This window comes from Falco cherrug, chromosome 4 (assembly GCF_023634085.1).
Source record: "Falco cherrug isolate bFalChe1 chromosome 4, bFalChe1.pri, whole genome shotgun sequence".
Taxonomy (NCBI): Eukaryota; Metazoa; Chordata; class Aves; order Falconiformes; family Falconidae; genus Falco; species Falco cherrug.
The window spans coordinates 94,683,239-94,709,131 of record NC_073700.1 but is presented as its reverse complement, the minus strand read 5'-3'; the positions used below and the strand labels follow the sequence as shown (position 1 = coordinate 94,709,131).

Sequence of the window (25,893 nt, the reverse complement as noted above, 5' to 3'; positions counted from 1 at the left end):
GATGATGCAGTAGCAGCCAGAGTGCAGAAGGCATGGTGGGAGTCTTGGTATCGATGAGTTTTAATTTGTTACATACGGTGGGACAAAAGGACATAAAAAAATCATGCTGACCTAGCTGAGGCAGTACTTATATGTATGTGTAGTTGGGTAGCAGGGGACAGCAGTAGGAGGAAAGCTGAGGAGGAAGGAAGAATAAGTAAAACAAGATTGATTTATCGGCCCTGAATTGTTCATCTGTATTCCATTCTTCACTGTGCTGCAGAGGAGGAGAGTGGCTCTGGCACCGTGGTTGGGGAACAGAGCAAGAGAGGGGGAGGAAGGTGATATCTATCACAGGCACCAAAAGTGTTTAATTTTCCAGAGGCTCTGATTAAACAAATGTTGCTGCTGCCTGGCAGCCCTTGCAGACGTTTGTTGGGACAGAATTAATCAGGAGGTAATTTGTCTGCTGCAATGTGTAGGGTGGCTTGGCAGCACAGTCTTGATGGAGACTACTTTTTTTTTTTTTTTCTTGAGGTTTCCCAAGAGCAGCCATATTTCCCAAACTTCCTTCTGTGCCCCAGGTAATGCCACCGGTTTTCCTAAGGACAGGGATTTGCTATTGATGGGTCCAGGTGGGGTAAATGACAGGCACAAATAATGATGTATGACCGTTGTTAAGTTGATTAGGGAGCCTTGGTAATTACGAGGGAGAAGGTCAAAAGGAGTGACCTGTGGGACTGATCTAAGGACGGCTCTTGTGAGAATGAGATGGTGCTGAAAGCAGTAAGGATCTGCCCCACACATGGATGGGGAAAGGATTTCACTGCTGATGCTACTTCACATAAAAGGGAGCTGAAGGGACCAAGAAGAGAAGTACCTTGCACTGAAGAACAGCACATGGTGTCTGGGCATGAGCAAGGTAGGAACCGAGTAACCAGCATAGACGTACCGGTACCATGTGTAGACAAGGTTGGCTGTGTTTCACCTGTTCACCTAATTGACGCTTATGCGTACTTTTAATCACCTTTAAACTGTAATTATCCCCTGTAGTGACTTTTTCCAGTTTACCCTTGTGCAACTGCAGGGACCTCAGTCACAGCACAGCAGATAAGGATTGCCCCAGCATTTGGGGGAAGCTCCAGCACAGGCAAGGATGGAAGCTGCTCTTCCATGTATTCTTTTTTGAATTTGCTAAGCATATGGAAAAGGAGTCACGTGAAATGATTCTTGTGCCCTGCAAGGTACAAGATTGTCTATATTTGTTGCCTTTTTTTCTTATATACAACAGCTGAATGGGCCCCTTAGCACTGGGGCAGCTATACATGAACAAGTGGATCAGCACCTAAGTTAGCTGAACTCACTTTACCCTTTTCCTTTCATCTCATCTTTTCTTACACATTCTACTTTCTACTGTTTGTGTGCCGTGTGTATAAAGGTGACAGTACAGCAAATGCGTGGTCTGTGTGAGCTTGCAATGGCCCCACTCTCCAGGAGGGATAAAGACACAGTTTAATTATGCAGGCCACTCATGGGATTGATTATAAAATCTTAACACCGCTCTGTGAAGAGCACAAGTAGAAATAAAAATCTTATTTCTGCAGTGAATTAGGAAGTTTAAATATAAATTCCTGCAACTAAAAGGCAGTCTGCCTGATTAACCTTTAGTCCAAATGTCCAGGGCTCATGGGGAAAGAAAGATTAATTCTAACTGATGTAAAACAGCTAGAAGAATGACTTAACATCCCTAATGGTGTAACTGTTGTCATTTTAACACCTTTTGACTCTGCAGGGCTTGAGGTACACACTGTCAGCCCTTAAAAGGTAGGAATCTCACTCTAGCAGTTTCCAGGGCTGTAGTGCTATGAGATAAGAGGGGGGACCTTAGCTCTGATATTCTGTTGTCTGGGAAACCTGTTACAAGCACGAGACTGAATCTTTGCCTCTCTCAGGATGGACTCAGGCTTGATGTCCAGATTTGTTTGTTGGGGGATTTCACTCATTTCTGGTGGAAATGAAGGAAAGCATCATTGTTTCTTGTTTCAGTAAAGATACTGGGAATATTGCTTAATGGGTCGTATTCATGAACTAAAACAGGAGTTGCTGCAATACCTGTGGAGTTGGGATGGATAGATGAAGTCACAGAGATTTATGAGTAGGAGACAAGTGATACCATCAAAATCTATTCTTCTTGTGCCTCTCACATAGCTAACATCTTGGCTTCTGTAGGGCACAGCAACAAATACAGAGAGAAACGTACTTGCACAGAACAGATTTCCCTCTCAGCTGTACTTAGATACATTTGCATTGTACTGAGAAGTCTAAAGTAAGAAGTGGTCTCAGCTGGCCAAATCTTTGAGCATCTCGGGAGTGGAAAAGCTTTCCACCCTTCCTTGCTTTTGGTAAGATGGAAACTGGAAATTTAACATCTGCTCCTTCCAATGAGTGAATTTAGTAAGCCTGAAAGAGATGTCTTTAGATATGCAGGTTTATCACCTCTTTGAAATGGAAAGCTGCCTGTCCTGTCTAGCATTCTGTTTCCTGTCCAGTGAAGCCTAAAACTTGTTTTACTCCGCAAAGGAAATGCAAAATGAAGGGGAAAAATCTGCAGCACACTCTGTTGAGTTCATTTGGTAGGATAGGACATTTTGCAGTCCTTGGGGATGAAGCGTTCTTTGTACATCGGAGAGAACCTCCTTTTCGGACAGGGGTTCCACAGCAAGGCATCCACATGTGCATCAGAGGTGTTAGCGCTGCCAGCCACATTTGTTCTGAATAGGCAAGGTATGTGCCAAGTGTTGGATTTGCACTTGAAAAGTGCAAAGGCTTCCTGATGGTTCAGGAGGAAAAAAATTACACATCTGTGTCACACCTACTTATGCTACAGTCATTCAGAATAGCACCTTGCCTTCTCTGGTATTAAAGAAGGAGAAAAGAGCAACGGGAGGGAAAATTATAGGGGCACCATTATGTATACGTGCTGTGTTTTGAGTGTGGCTCTTGCGTGAGGATAAGCAAAATATATCTGGAAAAGCACAGTGCCAAAGGAGGACAAGGCAAGTAAAAGGGCTCAACACACACAGCTGGCTTCAGATAACAGGCAGCGGTAGGCTGGCCTGCGTAGGGGAGGGCTCCTTGTGGGAGCCCACAGTTAAAAGGCGCTGCCTTGGTCCACTGGCAGAGGGTGACCCTCAGTGCCACCATGCTTTACAAGAAGTGCTTGCTGTTTGCAAGTGTGCAGGTGCTTTTCCTTTCCTTTGAGCCAGAGCCTCCATTGCAACGGGGAACGTGCAGCGATACCTGTGCTCCAGGACCGACATCCATCCCTTTCACCCCTCAAGCCTTCAGCATTCAGCATCCTTGCCAACAGTGGAAAGTCCTTCTTCTCCCACCTAAGGAAAGGTCTTGAAGGAATGGACTGTTTATTAGGCAGTTGCAATAAAAGCAGTAGCCTGGGAAGAGTGAGGCTGACAGAGGTGATGGAGGTGCTTACTGTAGTATCTTAAATCCTTGGAGTGGAAGGAGGAGGGGGTTGGGACTGCGGGAGAAGCAGTGAGCAGAGGCAGTTTGATCGGGTAGGCTGAGAGCTGTGGCAGGAGGAGGTTGACCCCAGGTTTTCTCTCTGACTAAGGGGAAGCGGTTGTCAGGTGCCCCCTTACAAATGCTGGCAGTCACAGCGCTGAGAAGAAATGTATGTATGGCTCTGCCTCTGCCTGCCTCATTCGGATGTAAATGATCTGCGAGCTGCCGAGGCATGGGGGGATGCTACAGCTGCAGCACCCTGACCCTCGCAGACTGGCTTCCTGAAGAGGCACCATGCACTAATAATAATATTCCTCAGCAATAAAAACGTGCTTGTTTTATGTACTTGGAGCCTGAGATTAGTCTGACCCAGTAATACCCTGCATCAGCAGGCTTCTTAAATCAGACGTGAAGAACTTAGAGGGAAAAGTATGTTAATTTACATCCTCTATATTCCCCACCATAAGCACATCACAATAGGGCTCCTGTTTTCTCTTGTCGCCTTCCCTTCCCCGAGCAAAGCGAGGTTCCTCCCACCTGCCCACAGCCCTTCGGCAAGCGCGAGCACAACTCCCACACTAGTCTCCTTGCCAGAGTTTCAGCTGCTGGTGCTGCTTCCATGCGCAGGCTGCTCTGGTTGCTGGGCTCAGAAGGTTGGTTCTTAAGCTGTCTGTTGAGAGCATTTCCCCACCCCCACCCCTCATGCTTAGCTGCCCTTTCCTGGGCACCCAGGTCCCAGTTTGGGGCAGCAAGTGATGCTTAAACACAGAGGGAAGATGAAAGCAGAAGGAGCTTCTTGGTGGGGTGAAAAGTTTGCATGGTCAGTGGCCTCTGTCCCTAGTCCCAGGAGCCAGGTCCACTTTCCTGCCAGATCATCCTTTGGTGGTCGTCCCGTACTCATCTCGTCTGAACCTATACCTGAGTGTTCCTTACTCCTTGAAGTCTATTGTGAGCTGAGGGCTTTTGAGCTTCACAGATTTGTGTATTGTGGAGATGTTTGCTACCATAGGAAGTCTCTTATCCGTATGCAGAGTTTTCTACTCAGTTTCACCTTTTTTCACTACTTGCCATAATTAATAATAAGTACGATATGCATGAAGGTGCTGTCATGGGCAGCTTTCTGCTGACTGGCACAAAAACCCACTAGAAACAGATTATTTGGATTTCTAACTTCTTCCCCAGTATATCCTATATCTGACGTTCTATTGCTAGTTTGTTCCTGATTCTCTGGTCTTCCATGAGGAAATATTCCCGTTGCCTTCTTTTACTGATGATTCCTTGTTTGTGGCTTCCTTTATTTTAAGAAGTGGGTCTGGAGGCACAAGCAGGAAAAGAAAAAGGAGTAAAATGAGAAATTGACCAAAAAGATTAAAATGACAAATAATATGTGGGCTGCAGTCTTCCAGAAATCCAAGAATAAATAAGGCTTCTTTTAAAGTGCTTTGAGGAGGAGGTTGATGATAATTTTAATCTATTTTTTTTGGTGAGATATCCAACTTCTGTAGATAAAGTGCCCTAAAAACTAGCCCGTGTTAGCAAAAGCACCTCAGAATAGATTTTACTGGACTATTTTTGTGAACGAGAGTTTGAGATAAGGAAAAAAAATGTCCAAATTAGTTGAAGACTGTATCTACCTGTGGTAGATGTATTACTGCAATAACAATGCCGATTGGAGGCTGTGTTGTGCTCGGCCTGTGAATACACGTTAAAAAGGCTTGTATGCAATAGTCCCTGCTGGCTAATGAGGTTGGGGCACTGCCTGCTGTCTCTTGGAATATATTGACTTTTGACAGAGCAGTTACCAGGTTCTGAAGTAGACTGCAGTGTTCAGTGGGACTTCTCAGATGTTTCTATCTAGACATAAATTCTTCTTTTCAGTCCTTTGATCTACTGCTCTCTCCTCAAGTTTTATCCTACTTTTTGGCAGGGGGACAGGAAAAGCTGAAATTTTGAGGAACCTGAATTGTTTCGCAGTCTCACTCCGCTTGGTAACACCAGGAGTCAGTTTGGCCCCATTTTCTCTTTTTGTTATCTCATTTTGATAGGCACCCTACAGCGGTGGAAAGCAGTCCTGAAAATGGGTGTAAATGAGGGATTTTTTTCTGGTAGAGGAGGTATGTGAACTTGCACCCAGATGAAGGCTCTCTGCACGCACGGGGGGCTGTACTGTTCTCCTCTTGCTTAGTGAAATTAGGCTGGCAGTGCTGCCTGATCAAAACCTCTTAGCACTTTCCTTATCTTTGCTCAAGCCCTCTTAAATATTTACCTTTTTCCTTCACAGTCACTGGAGCCTGTCTTGCACGCAGCAAAAGGCTGCCCCGATTTGGGTGGCCACGGGCACCAACCGTACCGCAGGTGCAGGGCACCTGGGGCCAGGCTCCGCGCGGCAGCCGAGCGCCAGGAGCTCTGCGGACAATATGCTCTTGGGGAATTCACGGGCTTGTTTTCCCCTCGCTGCTTTCCCCAACAGAAAGCACTGCCTCTCGGCTAATAGAGGTCATAGCTCCAGCTCCATCGGTTGCATTTTTAACGTTTTAGCTATTAGGAAGTGCTCGCATCCCGACTTGCCGCATTATTTCTGTCAGTAATGCCAGCAGATAGTTTGGAGAGATGTTCAGTTCCCACCTGTGCTTTTCACCTCGGTACCACTGACTTAGGATTTGTTTGTGAGTTTTATCAGCAATGTGTCTGCAGTACATGAAGAGCACTGCTTCAGGGGGGCAGGCGGCTGGTTGTTGGGGAAGGGAGTGACCTTGGCATTGTGCGCAGCAGCTGAAGGGTCGCCCACCCATCATCCTTGTTGCAGTGCAGGCCTGAATCTGTATCAAGAGCTGTGTTTGCTTTGAACACTCAAAAAGAAAAGAAGAATCTTTGGATTCTCTCCTGCTGCTTGTGGAGGTGCCCGTGTCAAATAGCATTTCTGAGAACCTGGGTTTACGTAGATGGCAACAAGGCCATTTTCTGTTCTTAGGACCTTTGTACTTGCACCTCAAATCTCTTTTATTTTAAAAAGGATGCTACTTAGCCCGGATTCCTATTGGAATAGTTTACTGCTTTCCCAAGGAGCTCTAACAGGTAGCATTTTCCCCCTATTTCCTTCTGATAGCTTTCCAAAATGGCGACAAAGCTAATAGTACTGCTTTGCACCTACGTAAGTCCTGTTGTCCAGTGAACTCGGATGTGCATTATAAATGTTGGAAGAGTCTTGTAGTCCTACCATGAGCTAAATACAATAAATACTTTTCTACCCATTCTGCAGCAAAGACACAGGTGTGCGCTGCTTTCCCAAGTGCAAATGGTTTATGTGGTGTAAAGGGAGAGTCGTGTGGTGTCAGAATTAATTTCACTTTTAATTCACTAATATTCTAATATGTAGCAAATGTGTGCCCTGCTTAAATATTGATGCAGGACTCGGATAAGATACAATGATGTTGGTCAGTACTGGGTCAGGATAGCAGCTCGTATTTTTATCTGTAGAAAAAATAATGGTAAATGGCTGAACCCTGCTCTCCGTAGGGTGTCTCTCCAGCAACCATGGCTTTTGTCTGCTTGGTAGGTAATGGCTGTGAGTCGCATCGCTGGCTCTGCTAAGGTCGCGTTTAGTTTGGCAAAGATTAATGACGTGCAAAAGAAGTTCGCAGGGCTTTTGTGCAGAACTGAGTGTGCCAAAAGTCACAGGTCAGTCAGCTTTGGGCTTGTGGTCCCTTGCTGGATGTTTTATTTATTTATTTAACGCTCAACTCTACCATTTTGTGTTCCTGTCAATCACCGAACCCCACCAGACAAGGCACAGCACGATGTGTTCTGAGTCATGGTCCTCCCCCAGAGGACACGGGGCCGAGGAAGCAGAAGCTGTAAGCAGATTTGAGCCGAGCCCCCTGAAGACGTGGGTGCCGATGGGAGGTGAAATAACGGGAGGTATTCCTCCTCCTCATGCCAGCAGCCAGCGGCAGTGCCTCCTGCAAGCCATCTCTCCTGCCTCCCTGGCTCACTCCTCCATGGAAACCAGCTGTCCAGTGCTCACTGCCCTGGGCCACTGGGCCTCTGGGCGTGTTGCCCAGTTCACAGCTGCTGTGGGGAGCTGCTGTTTTTCTCTCTCGTACTATAATAGCATCCTTATGAGGCTTCCCCCAGCCCGTCTCGCCCCTGCAATACAAAGTTACGTGTTTTTGCGTGTGGCTTTGCTGTGACATTTGGGTTCATTTAGTATGCTCCTGGGAGTACATCTTAACTCTAGAAAGGAAAAAAAGGAAGGACAGAAAAGAGGGAAGGTCAAGGAAATCCTAGTCTGTAGCAGGAGTTAGAAGAGGATAAAAACAAGGAGTGGTTTTGTATGGGAAGATTGCTGTCACTGAACTGGCTGTGCTGCGGTGTGGGGCAGTGACAGTGCAGGCATCTGCCTTCTGCTGGGTAGACTTGGGAGTACTCGGGAAGCGCTGGGAAATCTCAGTTTTTCAGCGGAAAGCCAGTGATAAGGGTAGTCTATTTAGGGAAAATGCCAGCGATAGCTGGCTGTTCTCAACAGTCTTTGAACTTGATGCAATCTTGATGCAAGAGAGGGTATGGGGGTTTCCAAAAGAGTCTGGTGTTTAAATATTGGGTGTATCTAATTTTGCAGAAAACACCTGCTCTGTGTTGGTGCCAGGTTCATCCAGGCTTACACCCTTTATCCTAAAAATCAGGCAGAATTTTATTCCGGATGCATCTTACACAGTCACTTCCAACTTAGACCATCATCACCTTTCCGTCCCCAAATTTTTATTACCTTACCCTGACTTTACAGCCTCGGTAAGACCAGCTCCCTCCCACCTGCTGCGCCTTTCCTCTACCCAGCCGTTTCCCCTTGACTCTACCACATTGTCTCTGTGAGCACTTCATGCGCAGAAACACAGGTTGCAATATTCCCAGCCACCTTTCCCTTACAGGAATTTCCTCCCCCTTTTTGCCTGGCTTCCAGTACAATAAAGTAGTAGAAGATTTTTACAGAAGCTTTTGCTTTTATTGCCTCGTGTGCTCTTGCTGCACTTAATTACGCGATGCAGCAGAAGATTCAAAAGTGAGAACAGCGTCCTCGTATCTTTAGCCCTAGTTCTAGACTCCTTGTTACCAACATGTGAAATGGGTGCCTGGACACACTGTGTCTGTGCCCCTGGCCCGTGTTCAGTCTAGCACGACATCTCCCATTTGGCATCTTGCTGGACCTGAGCAAATCCTTTGCGTAATCATGTGTGAGGCAGTAGGGCAATTTTAGAATGAGTCTGATACTTTTTTTTTTTTTGTTCACTGCTGCAATCTGGAGTGCACAGAATTCGACTCTAACCTTTCAAGGGAAAACAGATAGCTTGTCTTTAATTCTAAATATATCTCCTGCCCCAAAACACAAAGCAAATAGTCATGGAGTTGTAGGAAAGGAGGAGTCTGCTGGCTGATTAGAAATGTAGATGAATGACAATATGGAAAGAAGTGCAGTGATTTATGACAGTGTGGAAAGAAGTGCAGTGATAGCATTCAAGTTACTAGAGAAAGGGTCTTTCATCACCGGAAGATTGTAAGCCTTTCTGCATCCATAATTCACTAGTCAGTTACTGGAAATAACACTGTTTTAAGAAATTATTTACCCTTCTAGGCAGGATCGATGTGTTTCTGAAGATGTGTGTGTTTCTGTGTATGTCATTGGTAGTTTCAAATCAATAGTGGGAAGTAAACTTGAACCAAATATGCAATCTTGTCTTAATTCTTCTGTGAGAAAATTTCCTTTGGCTCTGATTTATTATGAGTAAAAAGAATGGGAAAAAAACCCCAAAACTGAGAATGTGGTATTGACCTAGTGTTCACTGGAGGGGAAAAAAGATTTTTAAGGTGCTTCCTGTGCACATAGTGAAGGGGGTGGAGCAGTGGAACTAGTCTGTACAGGTCTGATGACCACTGATATGCCTTTAGTTAAGATTTCATATAGCTGTAGATGGCTTTCCCTGGGCTTATGGAAATGTATGCCATTCCTGAAGTAAAGGATTGGGTAACCTAGTTAGTTTTTTCCATTCCTAATTTCTCTGGCTAGCAGATCCGTTCTGTAATCCAAGTGAGGTGACTGAATGATTTTGAATTGTTGATGTTAGTATTAGGTGTCAGATAAATCACTGCTGTCTACCCTGGGGAGTAGTTTATTTTCCTGTGCTGCATATGGATCAAAATAAAGCTTCCCTTTGATCTGGGGGAGAAAAGATTGCTCCTTTGCAGCAGTCAAAAATATAGGTCTCTGAAGCCATAAACCATTCTGGTGCAGTTTTTAGAATGAGGTATGGCAAAACATGTCGTCTGTGCTTTTTCTTCTAAGAATAGTCTAGTTGGATTCCTTATATGCTTGGTTACGTGCCACAACTCAAGGAGAAAAATAATATGCATGGGTTTTATTTATATGACCAGCACAGTAATGATGTAACTACCTGAGGCAAAGATCTCATTGGACTAGACTGAATAAATCAAGAATTTTCCAAAGGTACTATTCACTCGCTTCAGAACATTTTGAAGTGGCAATGAAAACATTTCTCTTTTTTTTTTTTTTTTTTTTTTTTTGGGGGGGGGGGGCATAGACATTTCGTGCGTGTTTGGCAGTTCCAAGCAGATCTTGGTTTGTAATACTCCTGACAGCACTTACTATGATCTGTCAAGTCAGTAATTTGTGAGCTCCAGATTTACAGGATAATTTCTATAACTAGCATCTAACAAGTCACGATGAAGTTAATCTTTTTGTTGTTTCATGTATTTTTTTGAATCATTCAGTTAATTCATGCAGCTGTTTTTATTCTCGTGGCACTGACTGGACTCTATCAATACAGCTATCAGTGGAAACTGTTATTAATATGAGATGTGCTAAAAAAATGGCGTTCTGTAGACAGGTTTTTCAGCTCACTGATTTCTTCAGTGACATGAATGTGAAAACAAGGGTTTACCTAAAAATTATTACAGCTTATTTGTTATAAATTATGATGCATAATAACATGGAGGTTCATTCAGAGGCGTAACACATCTGCACAACTGCCTTTTTGTGTGGTTCCTAGATACTCAGCCCAATCCTTTACCTTAACTGGAAACATGTGCAAATAACAGGGTTGAATTAAATAGTCCAGCGCCAGGGTACTGGAGATTGGGTTTATGCATTCATCAGGAAAACCTAAGTGCATAATGTAGTTCTCTAATTTGGAGAACTAAACCCAAAACCACATTTTCAGTCTTCCTGGTCATTTTTGTTAGGTAGAAACTTAGGAAGTTTTACTTTTTTAATGAAATGGTATATAAAAAAAAAAAGTTAGTGTTGAAACGGTCAATGTCATTTTAGTAAAGTTCAGAAAAACAAAAGCTGAAGCTTCCAACTTCTACTTATAATTTTATTTTTCCTTTGTTCATGTGAGTAACAGAAAAAAATGTGAGGGGGTACTTTAAGCAACCAGATAAGGAATTTTTCTGTTTGGGTAGCGGGCCAACTTTTGAACTTGCTGGAGAAATGCTAAGTATTACCGAAGCTGGGCAAAATTACAGAGCTTTTGTATATACAGAGTTTAATCAAGATGAACAATTTTCTTAGGCGAATTCCTCCTCTGTGAAGAATATACATGGGAAAAAATGGAATATTTTTTCTCATATTTCTTAAGAGACACGTTTTTTAGGTACCGTAAGAATGATTAAATCAGCTAATTCCTAAACAATTTACTTTATTCCAGAGAAGCTTTCAGTATTTCAATTTCTGTTAAAGTAAACATCAAAACAATTCCTCAGGGTGAAAAGTCTGTGTCATCAGGTGACGTTCTTACTTTATCAAAGTGCAACCAGCTGTCATTGAGAATAACATGTGGTTCTGAAACTCCCTGAAGCTACTTCTACTGTCCATTTTTGCCTGCGTCCTCCACTGTGTCCAGCTAGAGCAATACCTTAGTGCTATGACAGCCCGCCCTCCCGAGCAGCTGACCAACCTCATCTCAGGGCTCATCCATCTCTCTTCCTAATACGCCTGTCAGAGTTAAGGAAATAGGTAGGCAATAGAGCTGCAGAATTTGCTGCTCAAACAAGTGGATTTCATGATAGATGGGCTTCCAAGGTCTGTTTGGTTTGGCAGAAGAAGGGTAGCAGAGAGGAGAGGCATGAAGGGGAGAGGTAGAGAAGCTGCCCCCTGTTGCCTGGTGCTTTGTGCTAGCTGGCATGTTTGTGGTTCAGCTAGATGATTAGGAATCTCCATTTCTCTTGGTATTAAAAAGACACGAGCCTGGCTCCCCTTCCATTGGTGGAGCTGGAGAGTCCCTGGAATTGACTGGAGACAGGGAAAGGGACAACGCAAGCAGGGACGGTGGCAGGCTTGGACCATGTGCAATTCCGTGTGGCTGTTAATACCTCAGACAGGACAGACCTCAGCACAGTGGTTTGCAATGGAAAAAGAGCCCAGAGATCCTTTCAGAAATGCAGCCAGTCACACCTTTATTTTGCTTTTATCTCAGCTAAAGGAAGTAGGAAGATGTGAAGTCATAATGCAAAATGTTGTTCTTAAATTTTTATCCATTTATTGCATGTACTGAGCAATGTTTTCAGCACCCTTTGTTCCCCTTTTTTAAAAAATTTGCTCCCTCAGTTTTCCTGTTTTTCTGCCCATTCATAGAGTCTTTTCTTATGCGTCATTAATACTCAGAGCTTGAGTTGTTTGATTTTTACCCTTTCCTATGGGGAAAACCTGCCAATTAAATCTTGTCCTTGCTTTCCTTCTGTAGAATCAGCTGTTTGCCAATATATTACCATTAATTTTCATTTACTGTATGCCATTTAATGTAATTGTGTATTTTAAGGGAAGCAGCACCGAAACGTATGTTCCTAATCATGGACAACTCTCGTATTATTTTCTTTCAGAATTCACAAGTGTGTTGTTTGACCCATTAATTAATACATTGGTATATGACTAAGAACACAAATATCTCCTCATTTTCCCCCCTCCCCTCACTTAACATTTTGTTTGAGAAGATCAGTACATTTTGTCTGTGAAAAGCCCTGGATTAAATGCCACCCACAAATGATTTTCTGCATGTTTTATTTTGCCAAAGGAGGTTGTCAGACGTTGGGGGAAATAATGTAAAATTGGCTGACCTAAGACTTCAATTAGCTAACAAGGAAGTTTACAAAAACTATCATATTAACTTTGCACATCATTTTACTGAGGCAGAAATGCTTTGTCACACAGTACTTATTTCTTGCTTTGCTTACCTCAAGGCACAAAGCACAAACAGGAAATAAATTTATTCCTGATTTCTGATGCAAATATATTCTGCAAATACTAAATGTTGAGAAGAGGTTTCCTGTCTATCAGTCATTCCTGTTTCAGCCTGATACAACCCAAATAAGTGGTATTTGACTTGTGTGTTTAGATTAGCATTGTTTTGAATGGAACCCTTGGATTTGAGGGCAGCATCTGGTTTTAGCCCTGCAAGAAGCCACTGTACTGCTTTTGCATTCTTTTACTTAAAAGGAAATAGGAAAAGAAAGGGTAAAGCATGTGGGAAGTTATGTATTTACAAAATTATGGCTTGGGAAGCAGCTGACTGAAGGGAAACCTTCCTTAAGGACTGGTCTGAGGAAGTTGAGGGTAAAATTGATAGTAATGGAAAAGGGAAGTGAACAGCTGTATTTTACAAAACTTGAAATGCATGTCGATTTAGAACAATCGTAAAAATGTGGGTAAACGCTGTCCATAACATCTTCAACCATTTAACAGATCTACAAAATCTTCATTTCTTTTCCTTCAGCCTTCATTTTCTGTTGAAATACAGCATCTGTAAGAGCATCGTTTTTTGGGCTTATTTTCCTTCAGACTTTTCCACCTCTTCATTTATTTTGTTGCAAGCCATCAACCAGATGATTCTTCCACATGCTGATATCCCCTGCTGGAACCTCTGTTCCTGCTTTGGTTGCTTTTCCATATTTATAGCCCCCTTCCTACTAGCTGCCTTCCTCTTTCATTTTTCTACTCCAGTCTGTAACACATTGTCAAAATCATCTTCTTGCCCCCCATCCCTTTTGCCGTATTACCCTTTAATGGAGTCTTTTGGTAGCCCTTTGTCTCTTTCTCAATAATGTTCAACCTGCTTTGTATTCCCAGCCAAAGCCTCTGTCACTGTTGCTGGTTTTAACTGAGAAATAAATTGTAACGTTAAAAAAGAACTGGAGGCCGCCTTGGTATCCAGTGGTTCTCCATCAGGATCTGTGTATCCAAGGCAAAAATAATCAGTGCAGGTAACAGGGTTCTGGGAGCTTCTTTGGAAAGTGCCAAAGGCAAGCTGTGGCCACAGGCTCTTCCTGCAGAGGTGGAGTAGCCCAGGGATGTAATATAGCAGAGTCCAGCCATTGGTCATCCATTTCCCCTGAATACAGTTTACTAAATGCTTGTATCCAACAGCAGGATGAGCCAGGAATCTTTTGCAGGGAACTGAACTTTCTACATCAGCTCTTTCAGATGCAGTCACTCCTCGGACCCCTTCCTCGCTTTTTTTCAACATCACTTTCACACCTTTTTTCATGGTGCTCACCAGTCTTGTGCTTATGGCCCTAGGGCTGTTACTCCTCCCTTCTTACAAATGTGATGAATCCTTTATCCCCTGTCTGGTAGTCTTGGATTAACATCAGTCTCATCCCATCAGTTCCCAGGAACCGCGTGATTTGTCTGGTTCATCACACCTGTGATTCATTAGTCAAGGGAATGTAAAAGGCTGTGAAAAAAACTTAACTTCTCCGAAATGTAAAAAATTGTGGGGCCTCACTTTATCTTCAGCCTTTTATTTCTTCACCACTAGACCTTCTGGATCTCAGGATCCAGCGCAAGGTCAGGCTCCTTTGGGTTCTCGTCCCTCTTTTCCTCACCAGAGGGCAGGCAACTTACTCGGGTCCTGAGGCTCTGAATAAGGTTTCGGGTTGAAGAGATCTATTGCTACAGCATTAAGTTTTTCAGGCTTCTGCTACAGAGCTTTTAAACACCCTGTGTGGAGCTGCTGTGACATGGAGTACCTCTCGACTCCATCACCCCATCTGCTAGGTGTGCTCATGTGTTCAGGCTCGGTATTCCTGCAAAACTGTGATCGCTGCTGAACTGGGTAATGATATTGATATCGGTACCGCACAGAAACAGACTGCTCAGTTTCTTCAAAACCATTGCATTATTGCAAGTCTCTTCCCTGCAGACTGAGAGATATCTTGGTTCATATTAGAAAAATATAATCACAAGCAAAAGAGGTGGTGTTTTTAAAAAAAAAAAGACAAGAAAAAAAAAATAAAGCCAAAACCTCAGCAAACTTTTTTCACAATGAGTTTTAAATTCTGCAGAAAATGAAGAGATAAAATGTATCAGAGCTTATACCTACTAAATCCTCTGACAGCTGCTTTCTCATCCTGCTGCCTGAAAATGAATCAACTTAATTATTTCTGTGGCTATGTACATCCAGACAGCTTAGAGTTGCCTCTTTATCGCTGGCTACAGTAACTGGCCTTGTGTTCTGGAACAGTTAAGAAGATTGAAAACTGAGTGGTTGGTTTTGGTGGTTTTTTTTTTTAATTCCAGAGTACACAGACTGTAATAGAAGAAATGGTTTGGAATTTTGGAGTCTCCTGTCAGTGTTAGATTGTGCCCGAGTTTAAATTTGCTTGTGTAGGATGGTGTGTTTGGATTAATATTCTGAAGTGATGCGGAGTGGAAGCTTGGTACAGGCTATGACGTAGAGACTGGTGTAGTGAATTCACAGATTGCAATATGTGGAGATCTGGGGGATGGACAGGGGACACAACAGCATTAAATTCTCTCCCAAGGACCTTGAATTTTCTCAAGATGACTCTTCCGAGTACTCTGAAAATACAACCATTGATCTAGTTAAGACAGCTTATCCTTTGGAACAGTCTAAAAAAATGGTCTTAAATTACCTGATGCACATGTTAAACATGTAAAGTTTTCATTAAAGGAGTTGACAGGTTGCTTGTAAACTGAAGTAATTTCCTTTCCCTTCAGAATTAGATTTTCTTTATGACCTCCTTTGTCAGTAAGCGCTGCTCATTAAGAATATTTGGCCATTTCATTCTACAACCTTATTTTTACCTGCTCTGTGGATTTAATGGAAGGAAATCCCTTCGTGGCTGACATAATCAAGCTGGATCTCAATCACCAAGTGACGTTTCCACCTTCGTTTTTTACCCTGTATAAACCAAGCTACTGCTTTTCAGGAACATTTAGATAGGAAGGAAATTAGGTATGAAAATTTGACAACCAATTTGCAAATAGATGTCTTTCCTCCAGTTGTCTGTTTGTTGGCTTGTTGATCTGTGAACGGTTACGTAGAAAAGCTAGTGAATGAAGCCTTAAAACTTCTCACATCTCAGAGGCTTCAGGTCTGGTTGTAGAGGGCTGTCTCTGGATATTGTGCAGTCCAGTGGCTGCTCTTCTATCATACACTGCAGCGAGGCAGGGGGCTCGCGCCTTGCAGTGCTTACTAATTCTGAGCCAAATGAGGGAAGCACTGAACTAAGCGCATCATCATAACGTGGGCTCAGGATTTAGGCCTATGCCTTGTCTGTGCAGAAGAAAAGTAGACTGTCAAGATTAATGGCAATCAGTCAGCATAACGTACTGTCACACACAACCCCCCTGAGTTTGTCAACAAGCAGCAATCGGTGTAACATCTGCCCCAAGATACTAGAGGTACAACTTGGTGACTTCTGTGATGGTCTCTGGGTGTGTTCTTGCTGCTGTGCAAGGGTCATTACGTGTGAAAGGGCACGCTTATTCAAGAGAAACGCTGATTTGTGGGGAAATTGTGAGAAAGGTTCATCTCTTGTGTGGCGCTCCACAGATGGGTTTTGTGAGGGTCCAGACCTTCAGGCTGTTCTGGGACAAGTTTCTGAGAAGGTCAGTGGTGTGATTTGGTATAAAGAGTGCGTCTGGTGAGTGGAAGGCTCAGAATTAAATTTCCAGAAGCTTGCAGGCAGTGGTAGGTGTCTGAGATGGCAGCCTGTTTTCTCCAGGCAATGCCAGGGACAAACTTTGCATTGGTGTGGTGTAAGTAGAGAGGTTTGTGCTTTCCTTTGTTACAAACTAGCCGCTAAAATGCCGTCAGTGGAAGGTTGCTGTAGAGTTTGGCTCTGATAAACTCCTCTGGCAGACATTGACAACATCTCTCTATTTTGTCCCCTTGTTGTAGAGCCCAAGTGTTCAGACCTCTGTGCCATCCTGAATGGAGGAGACTTCACTTGTGTAGGCAAAAGTTGTCACGGCAAAAAAGAGAAGGAAGAGTAAAAGAGGGGGTAAATGTTGGAAAGGCAAAGGTAGTCAGAATGTGGGACGACAGAGGTGAGGTCAAATAAGCTAAACACAAAGCTGAACTAAAACAGCCAAACGAAAAATGGTGTTATGGTGATATTGACTGTAGAAATGTAGGACACATTGGATGGATACAAGAAATAGGGAATAAGGTCCTGTGTGATTAAACAAAAAAAAAGTATTCTTTTTTTCCCTACTGTCTTTCTCTTCATGTCTTCACTGTATTTACCTGTCTTGGTCATAATGCAGAACCCAAGATTCTTTCGCCATTCAAGAAGAGATCATCAGATAAAACGGACATGATTTAAAGCAAATATGCCCTCTGAAACACTCGTTTCTCAGTAAGAGTAGCAAAGCATAATGTAATTAAAACAGCTATCTACAATGTTTATGTACGGTCACATTGAGTAGAGAACGCTTTTAATTTCATTGTAAGGTCAGACACATGGGGAGGAAGGGTTGATGCTGTCTCTCAGACAGCAGTAATCAGGGGCTGGCAACTCAGCTTTGGAAATTGAACAGATTAGAAGTTCTTGGCAGTGATCCCCCAATGCTCAGGAGACTCGGCGCAATCAGCAGCTTTGACATTTTGGCCAGCTAGTTAAATAGTGTTGGCTATAAGCGTTACAAGGTGAGTGATCACCCCGCCACGTGCTGGGCCTGGGGCACACGCTTCTTGCCTTCTGCCTCTGGAGCGAGTGGAGCCTCTAAAGCAAGGAGCTCCTTGATGATGCCCTGTGGATGACTTTGCAGGTCAGAGCAAAGAAGAGGAATTTGCATTGTTTGCCTGTTAACCACAACAGTGAGCTCCAGAGAAGGGAGGCAAGGGTTGATACGGGATTTTGTGACTAACATAAATGACGGCACCCTAAGTCTGTGGAACTTGAACCTCCTTTGCCTTGTTTAGCCAAGAATGAGTGCTGCTTCGTGGGGGTGGTTGAGACATCAGACTGAAAAGAAGATCCACATGCATGCAACTCCTGAAAATACAGTATTTATTTATTTTTCCATTTATTTTATGGGGAAAACTCGTAGAGGCAGTTTCCCCAGTGTGAGTGCCTGAATTTAAGAAGCTGTATCTATATGTAAGCAACAAAAACCCAGATCTGTACAGATACTTGAATGAATGCATGAAACTGGAACTGCACGCATGCGTAAGTGATTGCAGGACTATATTTGCTTGCAAATCTGATTTAGTGCTGAAAAATCAAGGTGATATGGTAGTGATCGTTAATATAGCAGTATAGTATGGTTAGTTTAGCATTTATACTACACCTGTCTGTTTGAAGTAGCAGTAGTTTGTTGCTTTCTAATGGCAAGGGAATTTGGTTGCGAGTGGCAGTAGGGCTTACATGTTTGAATTAAGGTAAGCTACCTGGTTTTGCATGCTTCTCTTGCATGATACTGCAGAAATGACAACTGCAGGCTGACTGTAAAACCACATGGGACAAAGTAGCCTGACACAACTTCTCGGCAGACCTAAGAAAGCAGAAGTAAAGCCAGTAGCTGAATGTCACGTTCTCTGCGGGGGTGAAAAGTTAAGCCCAGTTAGCTGGGAGCCTGGGCCAGTAGTGTTAAGAGGTACCAATAGCTGAATATGTTTTCAATAGACAAAGTTAGTTTCCAGTCTCTCCTCTCTTCTCTATTCCTGGTAGTTGTTAATAATTAGTCCTAATTAATAATATATACATGTATAATATATAAATTAAAATTAATTAGCAGCAATAAGTAGTCTTTGTCAAGAAGGCAGAAGGAGGAAGACAGAAGGTATTTTTAAACATCCAACTTGTCGCTGGCATTTTCTGCTTGGTTTTTTCCCACTATTCCTTTGAGGACATTTCTTTCATTACACTTCTCCTTTTAGGTATTAAACCAAGACCCAGTGAAATCAGTAGGAGTATGCCACTCGCCTTGCTGGGCACAATCCATTAACGTTCAGGTCTTAAGGTTGTTTGGCCTTCCAGTTTGTCGTCTCCAAGGTGTGACAGCATGTTTCTGACTTGGACTGGCGTGGTCTAGTGAGCACACTCTGAATGCAGTCAAGGAGGCGTTAATCCCTCTAAGGAGTCGAATGGCAGTCAGGAGTTCATCCTTCAGACGGGGAAGTAGCTGATTCCCACTGGCAGACCAGCTGAGTAACTCTTCAGAGGGATTTAGCTGCACGAGGCCACCATCTAGAACAAAATAATATGAAATTATTTTGAATATGAAATAAAGAGTATGCAGGTGCAGAGTACAGAATTCAGTTTTGCTTTTTACCATCAAACTAAGTTTTAGAAGGCTTCCTCAAATACATAGCAAAGTACCTGTTAGATTTGTAGGAGTGGGTAGGGCAGAGCTCAGCTTTGCTGGGCCAAGTTTGCATGATTTACCCAGAGTAGGATCTTAAATGCATGGATGCATGCAGAGCAAGCCCCCAGCCAAGTGAGTGCGGGTAGACTGCCTCATTCAGGGGGTGCAAATATAAGTGCAAAGGCATTTGTTGCCCACCTGAGCCAATGCTTCTGGAAGGAGCATCTTGCTCCTCTTGAAGTAGATCTCTGGGATGAATGTGGTCCCTGTAGCAAGGAAGGAGCTTATCTTCAGTTCTTTAATTGCTTAGTTTCATCTGCTGGACACAGCTAAAATAAGTGCTTAGATCACATTGAGAAAGAAGTTCTATCTCAGGAGGCAAAAATAGAAAACATAGTGTAGGCAATGAGTTAGAAGACTGAAGCAACACATGGGAAGCAATGAAATATTAATGTGAAAAGAGAAATTTTCAGAATGATTGGGGAACCTCTGTGGGGCTGAGCTTTTGTTTTAAGATACATGGTAAAGATGAAAGAATAAAGGAAAATTAACAATGCAGAAAAAGCTTTTGCCCTCTATTTCTGTAGTTGTTAATTTCTGTAACATCCTCTTGGATACCAGAGTTGTGTTACCGTTTCCTACTGTTTTTTAGCTGTTGGGTTTTGGGTGGGATGGGCTTTTCTAAGTCTGATAAATTGTTTTTTCAGCTAACTTAAGCACAGCATCAGATAAATATTTCAAAGTGTGTGATTTGCACCAGCACCAAGGAAAAGAGTCTAGGATTGTGGAGAAGCAGTAATCTATGATATGTATTTATTTGAACTAGAGCCAAGCAATTCCCCTTAGTTAACTGTGTCTCAGCAGTTTTCCCTGATAAGATAATTAATATGCAGATAGATGGCTGTTGCCCAGCCATCCTTCGTTCTCGTTTTTTGGTTTGCATTGTATATGGCATTGCTTCAAAAGCAATCCTGTAATATCCTTGGCAAAATTATCTATCTCTCTCTCTCTCTCTCCCCCGCCCTGACTAATGGTCTCTTTTAACAAGTTCCTTTCCTTCACTGTGTATGGCCACAATGTGCCTACAGCCTAAGGCTCTCGCAGAATCACAAAGCGGTTGAGGATGGAAGGGACCTCTGGAGGTCATCTCGTCCAGCCTCCCTGCTCAAGCAGTGCCACCAAGAGCCAGCTGCCCAGGACCGTGCTCAGATGGCTTTTGAGTATCTCCAAGAGTTGAGGCTCCACAACCTCCCTGGGCAACCTGTGCCAGTGCTTGGTCACCTCACAGTGACAGTGTTTCCTGATGTTCAGAGGGAGCCTCCTGTGTGTGCCCATCACCTCTGGGCATAAGGAATAAAGGGAAGGAATGGGCCACTGTAGCAGCCATGTTAGCAGCTTTGTGCTGATCAGGAGAGCAGCTCTAAGACCCAGCAGGAAAGCAGCTGTAAGACCTTAAAAACTCTCCACAGTCTTTCTTGTGGGCATTGAAACTGGTCCCTGGGGCTTGTGCACTTCACCTGGGTTGAGCTGGCAGAAGTCAGGATGCGCATCTGCTCTGTCAGTCGGCTCCTGAGGACTTCAGAGCCTTTTTTTCTGCTGTTAAGTCTGGTGGTATATGTGTGCCTGTCCCCCCGGCATTACAGGAGCATCATCTCAACTCAGAATGCAGAAGAGCCACACTACTGCTGCCATGGGCACACAAACCATGGACAGAGCAGGACTTAAAATCCTGTAACCAGCAATTGTAATTTAGCTGTCTAGTGAGACAGCCAAGTTATAAATGACATGCTTGCCACCACCCCCCAAAAAAACCAAAATTTCTTGTTACAGAGCAGGTGAGATCTTGCTGTAAGATGTGATGCCCTGTCAGAATTTGTCTTATTTTCTGGTTATGCTACTGAAAAATTTTCTTGAGACCACATAGTACTAATCATCTTCTATACCTAGAAACCTTACTGCGACCCAGAGTAAGATTTGAAACAAAAACGCGAAAAGTGTTAACGCAGGTTTTCTTTTCCTTTCCTTGTCAACCACAGGTAATGCAGGTAGTGAAAGAACAGATAATGAGAGCGCTCACTACCAAGCCTAGCTCTCTGGATCAGTTCAAGAGCAAACTTCAGAATCTCAGTTACACAGAAATACTGAAAATACGACAGTCCGAAAGAATGAACCAGGAAGATTTCCAGTCTCGTCCGATTCTGTAAGTACTGTCTTCTCTTTCCACTCGTTTTTGCATGCAAATGACATTTGTGAGTTTTTCTGGGGGAACCCAAGGAGGAAAGCTGTCCAGGGAGCCATGCTCAAAGCAGTAACGTGGCATCTGCTTGAAGTGGAGTGTGTTTTCTTCTGCTGGGAATCCTAACTTTTTATTTGAGTTCAGTCAAACCAGATTCAACAAATCCGTACAGGGTTTGGTGTGGATTATTTGTATGAAACAACGCTTTAACATTTCCTAGTGTTGCATGACTGTGAGGCTGGGTTTGGTGTTGGTAGCGCTGGCTTAAAAAAAAAAAAAAAAACCAAACAAAAAAAACCACCACCAAAAACCAAATAACACTGCAACTTTGTCTTCTGTCCAAGGGTCTTTAAAAATTCCAAATGTCAGTTTTCCAAGAGAGACGGGGAGAAGCCCAGAATATGAACCGATACACACTGGCTCCACAAAAGAGTGGTGTTGTGTATGACCGTCTTGGTTTACGGCATTATCTTTGGTGTTAATGACAAACAGTTACTTATTTGTAAATTATAACATTCTGTCAGCTAGCCAGTGGGATTCTTATTTTCCTTGTTGTTTACTGCGAAGTATCAAATGCTAATATTGCCGCCATAGCTCAGAATACCCTTTGTTCTTTTATATGAAAAATGGAGGCCGTGCTTGGCTCTGGACCAAGTCTGGGCTTGTGGCTGAACTGGTGGCACAGGACAGATACAGACCCCATGGTGCACAGGTGATGTGCTGAGAATAGCAGGAACGTTTTGAGATCAGCAGAGAAATGGTGAGGACTCCAAAAGCATCAGCTGAAATGTCATGAAATCCTGACCATGTTACAAGTGGAATGGCTGATGATTTTCGAAATCTCCTTTCCAAGGTAAAGGTACAGAGAAGGGTTTGGACCAGAGCATTTCAGGATTCAGAAATGGAATGTTTGTTTTGATTTATTTCTAAAGGATACAGGTGTCTTAAGTACAAGCTCTGGGGACCCATTCGTCCAGGGGCAGCAGCGCAGCAGCAGAAGCATCTTACATTATTTTAATCATACCAATGTGGATCAAAGGGGAAATGCTTCTTTTATGTTTTCAGTGTATAGGAAGATAGGATCTAATGCCCAATTAGAGCTGATGTCACTCATAGTAATGCATCAATTAAAAAGCTACAAATGGTTCCAGTCAGTTTTGCATCATTACACTATTGGAGATCTCCTGCAAATCCCCTGCAACATTTAGTAGTTCAGAGCTGCTCAATACTGCTAAGCTTGTCACCAAAGCTTCTCATTTTCCAGGCTTTCCCTATGAGTCAACTGTTTAAATATGACGCAGGTCAACTATTTATATTCTTCTGCACCATCACCTAGCCTCATGAAACTTGCCAGTGCCCTCTGCAAGCTGTTTTATTTCCAGTGTCACTCTGGCTAGTTGCTGCCACAGTGTGGAGTCTCCTTCCCCGTCATGGAGTGAGTGAAACAGCCAACACAATAGTTAAAAGCAACTGAAGTGTTACCACAGACTCATTTCAGAATCAGGACAAAGGCTAAGCCTAAAGGCTATAAAGGCTAAGTAAATCGATAAGGTGTTTAAGCCATCACAAGTGCTTTTGCAGAGATTTAACTCTATGCATTTGCATTTTGATTGCATCCATGATCACTTATTCTTGACTGTGAAAAGAAACGGGTTCTTTCATTTTCCCCTTTGATTTGATTCCCCGTACTGAACTCTCTCAAATTGCATAGATGGCACAATTGATAGACGTACAGAATCATGGCCTCATTGTAGGGAAAAAGACTGCAAGTGAAGAGAGCAATTGTGGCTGCGCTGTACATTTTAAAGCCTTGCAGATATGCTAAAAGAGATTGTGCACAACGGTGAATGTAAAGTCAGCAGGCGTTGTTCAATTCTGTGTGAGAATATGGCAATCAGATGATGGTTTTTCCCACCTTGAACATGATTGAAGCCTTTCTTCTGCTGTTCATTGTATGAAGCACTGAACTTTTTAAGTTTTGAAGCTGCTGGATGAGAGAAGTTTCTGTTAAGCTGCATTTGAATGTAATCTGGAAAGTGTTGTCTTAGATCCTCATAGCTACAGCAGCCTTGTTTTGCAAGGATTACTTGTTTCTTTTATACGAGCAGTGTTGTATCATGTGAGATGAAGTTTTTTCAATTTCTACTTTTGATTAGGGAAAACAAAAAGTCTTTCAGAACAGAATCTATTCAAGATTCTGGGACCGTTATTGATCGTCCAAACTGCTATTCCACAAAGAAATTATAAAGTATCACTGGTGCATTTTGAATGGCTGGGGAAGAAGGTGTGTAGGAATCCTGTGGGCTTGTAGAGGAGCAAAGATCTCTGACACGTTAAATGGCAAGAGATGCGTTAATACTTGATAAAGATCTGACATCTAAGTGGTGGCTTGCTGGTGAAAGGAGAGTTAATGCCAGCTAGGGAACCATTGCTAAGTAACATGTACGTGAAAATCAGCAACATACAGGAAAATAGAGGGAAGGATGTGGATGCTTTTTATCTTACAGATTTCTCTGCAGTGTTAGAAAGAGTCACTACTGCCTGTTGCAAATGCGTGGAAGACATAGCTACAAGCCAGAAAGATAAAAGGACAAAACACATGAAAGCAGTTCTGGGATTACTCTTCTGTTGTGTTGTAATGCTTTAAATGTCTGTAATATGCCCCATCCTGGAAGGAAAAAAGCTAGCAAGAAGATGTCTTAATTATAAGCTGGAAAGGCAAAAGCTGGGGATGGATATAACTGGTGCTGAAGAACTAGTGTCATTTGAGTAATCTAAAAAGAATTTCTAATGATTTTCAAATTTGCTGACAATTCAAGTCTGTTATTTTAAAAACAAGTGTCCGATGTCAGTATTGCCTATGGTGCTGAGACCAGTGAAATCAGAAAATTAGTGATCATATATATTGCTGCGTGGTTCCCTCCTCCTGTCTCAGCAGGCCGCTAACTTTTGCCGTTCTTACATGACAGGAACACAGTAGGAAACTAAGAGCAATTTTTAAAGCCCCTGTCTCCTTAGACTTTCTGAGTTTGTTCTCTCTCTTTGCAAGTCACAAACTGTTAAGCCAGTGTTATCTGAAGGACAATACATACAATTCTTACAAAACATATTTGCATTTATGATCTTCCTTTAGCTCATTGTTCCTGTTTGATTTTAAAATTAGGCAGCAGGACCTGTTTCTTGTACAGAGATTTTATTTTTTTTTTCTAATCCTTTGGTCTTTAAACACTGACCCTGACGAACAGAACTCCCTTGCCTTCATAAGGCTTTCTGAAGGAAATATATTCAAAGTAGTGCATCTTTTTTTCAACTGTGTGCCGTGGTTTGATTGTTCTGCTCCATTTCTGTCGCCTTGAAGTGATGGAACAGAAACCTTGACAGTTAGGAGCACTAAGTGGCAGGATCTCCTTGTATCTGGAGCCACGGTGTCTAAAAAATAGCTGAGAACCATACCAGTCAGAGTAACCACATGTTGGCTTGAGCTGCTGAGGACAGTAAGTGCAGATGACCAGTGGCAAGGGATGGATAAGACTTATGGGGTATCACGAAAGTCCAAAGTCACTGAAGACTGTTTCTCCATGAGGTAACGAGTTGTCTCCAGAACATCTGTGTGTTAGTCTGGGGACTGTAAAACAGAAGGGTGTACTACCTCTGAGCTTCATGGTTGTGAGAGTAAACACATGCACATAGAATCATTTAAGTTGGAAAAGACCCTTAAGATCATTAAGTCCAACTGTAAACCCAACACTGGCAAGTCCAACGCTAAACCATGTCCCTAAGTGCCACCTCTAATTTGTGGAGGGACTCCAGCACATCATTAAAGAGGCAGAAGGTGTCCCTTCTCTCCTATGGCACTTCTTCCTATGGAAAGTCTGCCTTAGACAGCAAAGTACTCCAGAGAGGATTACCTGTTTATTTTAGGACTGGTTAAAAATCCTTCTCTTCCTCTGAATTGTAAAGGGCGGATGGGGCTTTAAAGGACAGAAGAGGGGATACTATGAGCAAACAGACGTTAATGTGCTGCATGACACCTTCATTTTTGTCTTTTCGGTAGTGTCTTACAACTATGATGTTCATAGAATCATTTAGGTTAGAAAAGACCTGTAAGATCAGCAGGTCCAACTGTTAATCCAGGACTGCCAAATCCACCACTAAACTATGTCCCTAAGCACGGCATCTATGTATTTTGTGAATGCCTCCAGGGATGGTGATTCCACCCCCTCCCTGGGCAGCCTGTTCCAGTGCTGGACCACCCTTTCCGCGAGGAAATGTTTCCTAACATCCAGTCTCAGCCTCCACTGGCACAGCCTGAGGGCTTTTCCTCTTGTCCTGTCCCTTGTTACCTGGGAGCAGAGACCGACACACACCCACACACACACACCCCCCACCCCCTCCCCGCCTACAGGCTCCCCTCAGGCAGCTGTAGAGAGCAACAAGGTCCCCGCTGAGCCTCCTCCTCTCCAGGCTGAACCACCCCAGTGCCCTCAGCCACCCCTCATCAGACCTGAGCTCCAGACCCTTCCCCAGCCCCGTT

At 43.2% G+C, this 25,893-nt stretch overlaps 1 protein-coding gene across 5 annotated transcripts in view; it reads left to right on the top strand.

The window, feature by feature from the left end:
- The window catches only part of ELMO1 (engulfment and cell motility 1), a 311,400-nt gene that overhangs the window by 260,093 nt on the left and 25,414 nt on the right, over positions 1-25,893 (top strand). For all 5 annotated transcript variants that reach the window (XM_055706867.1, XM_055706868.1, XM_055706866.1 and 2 more), the window contains one exon: positions 21,160-21,323. In XM_055706867.1, coding sequence (XP_055562842.1) covers positions 21,160-21,323 — 164 coding nt within the window. The remainder of the gene's footprint in view (positions 1-21,159; positions 21,324-25,893) is intronic.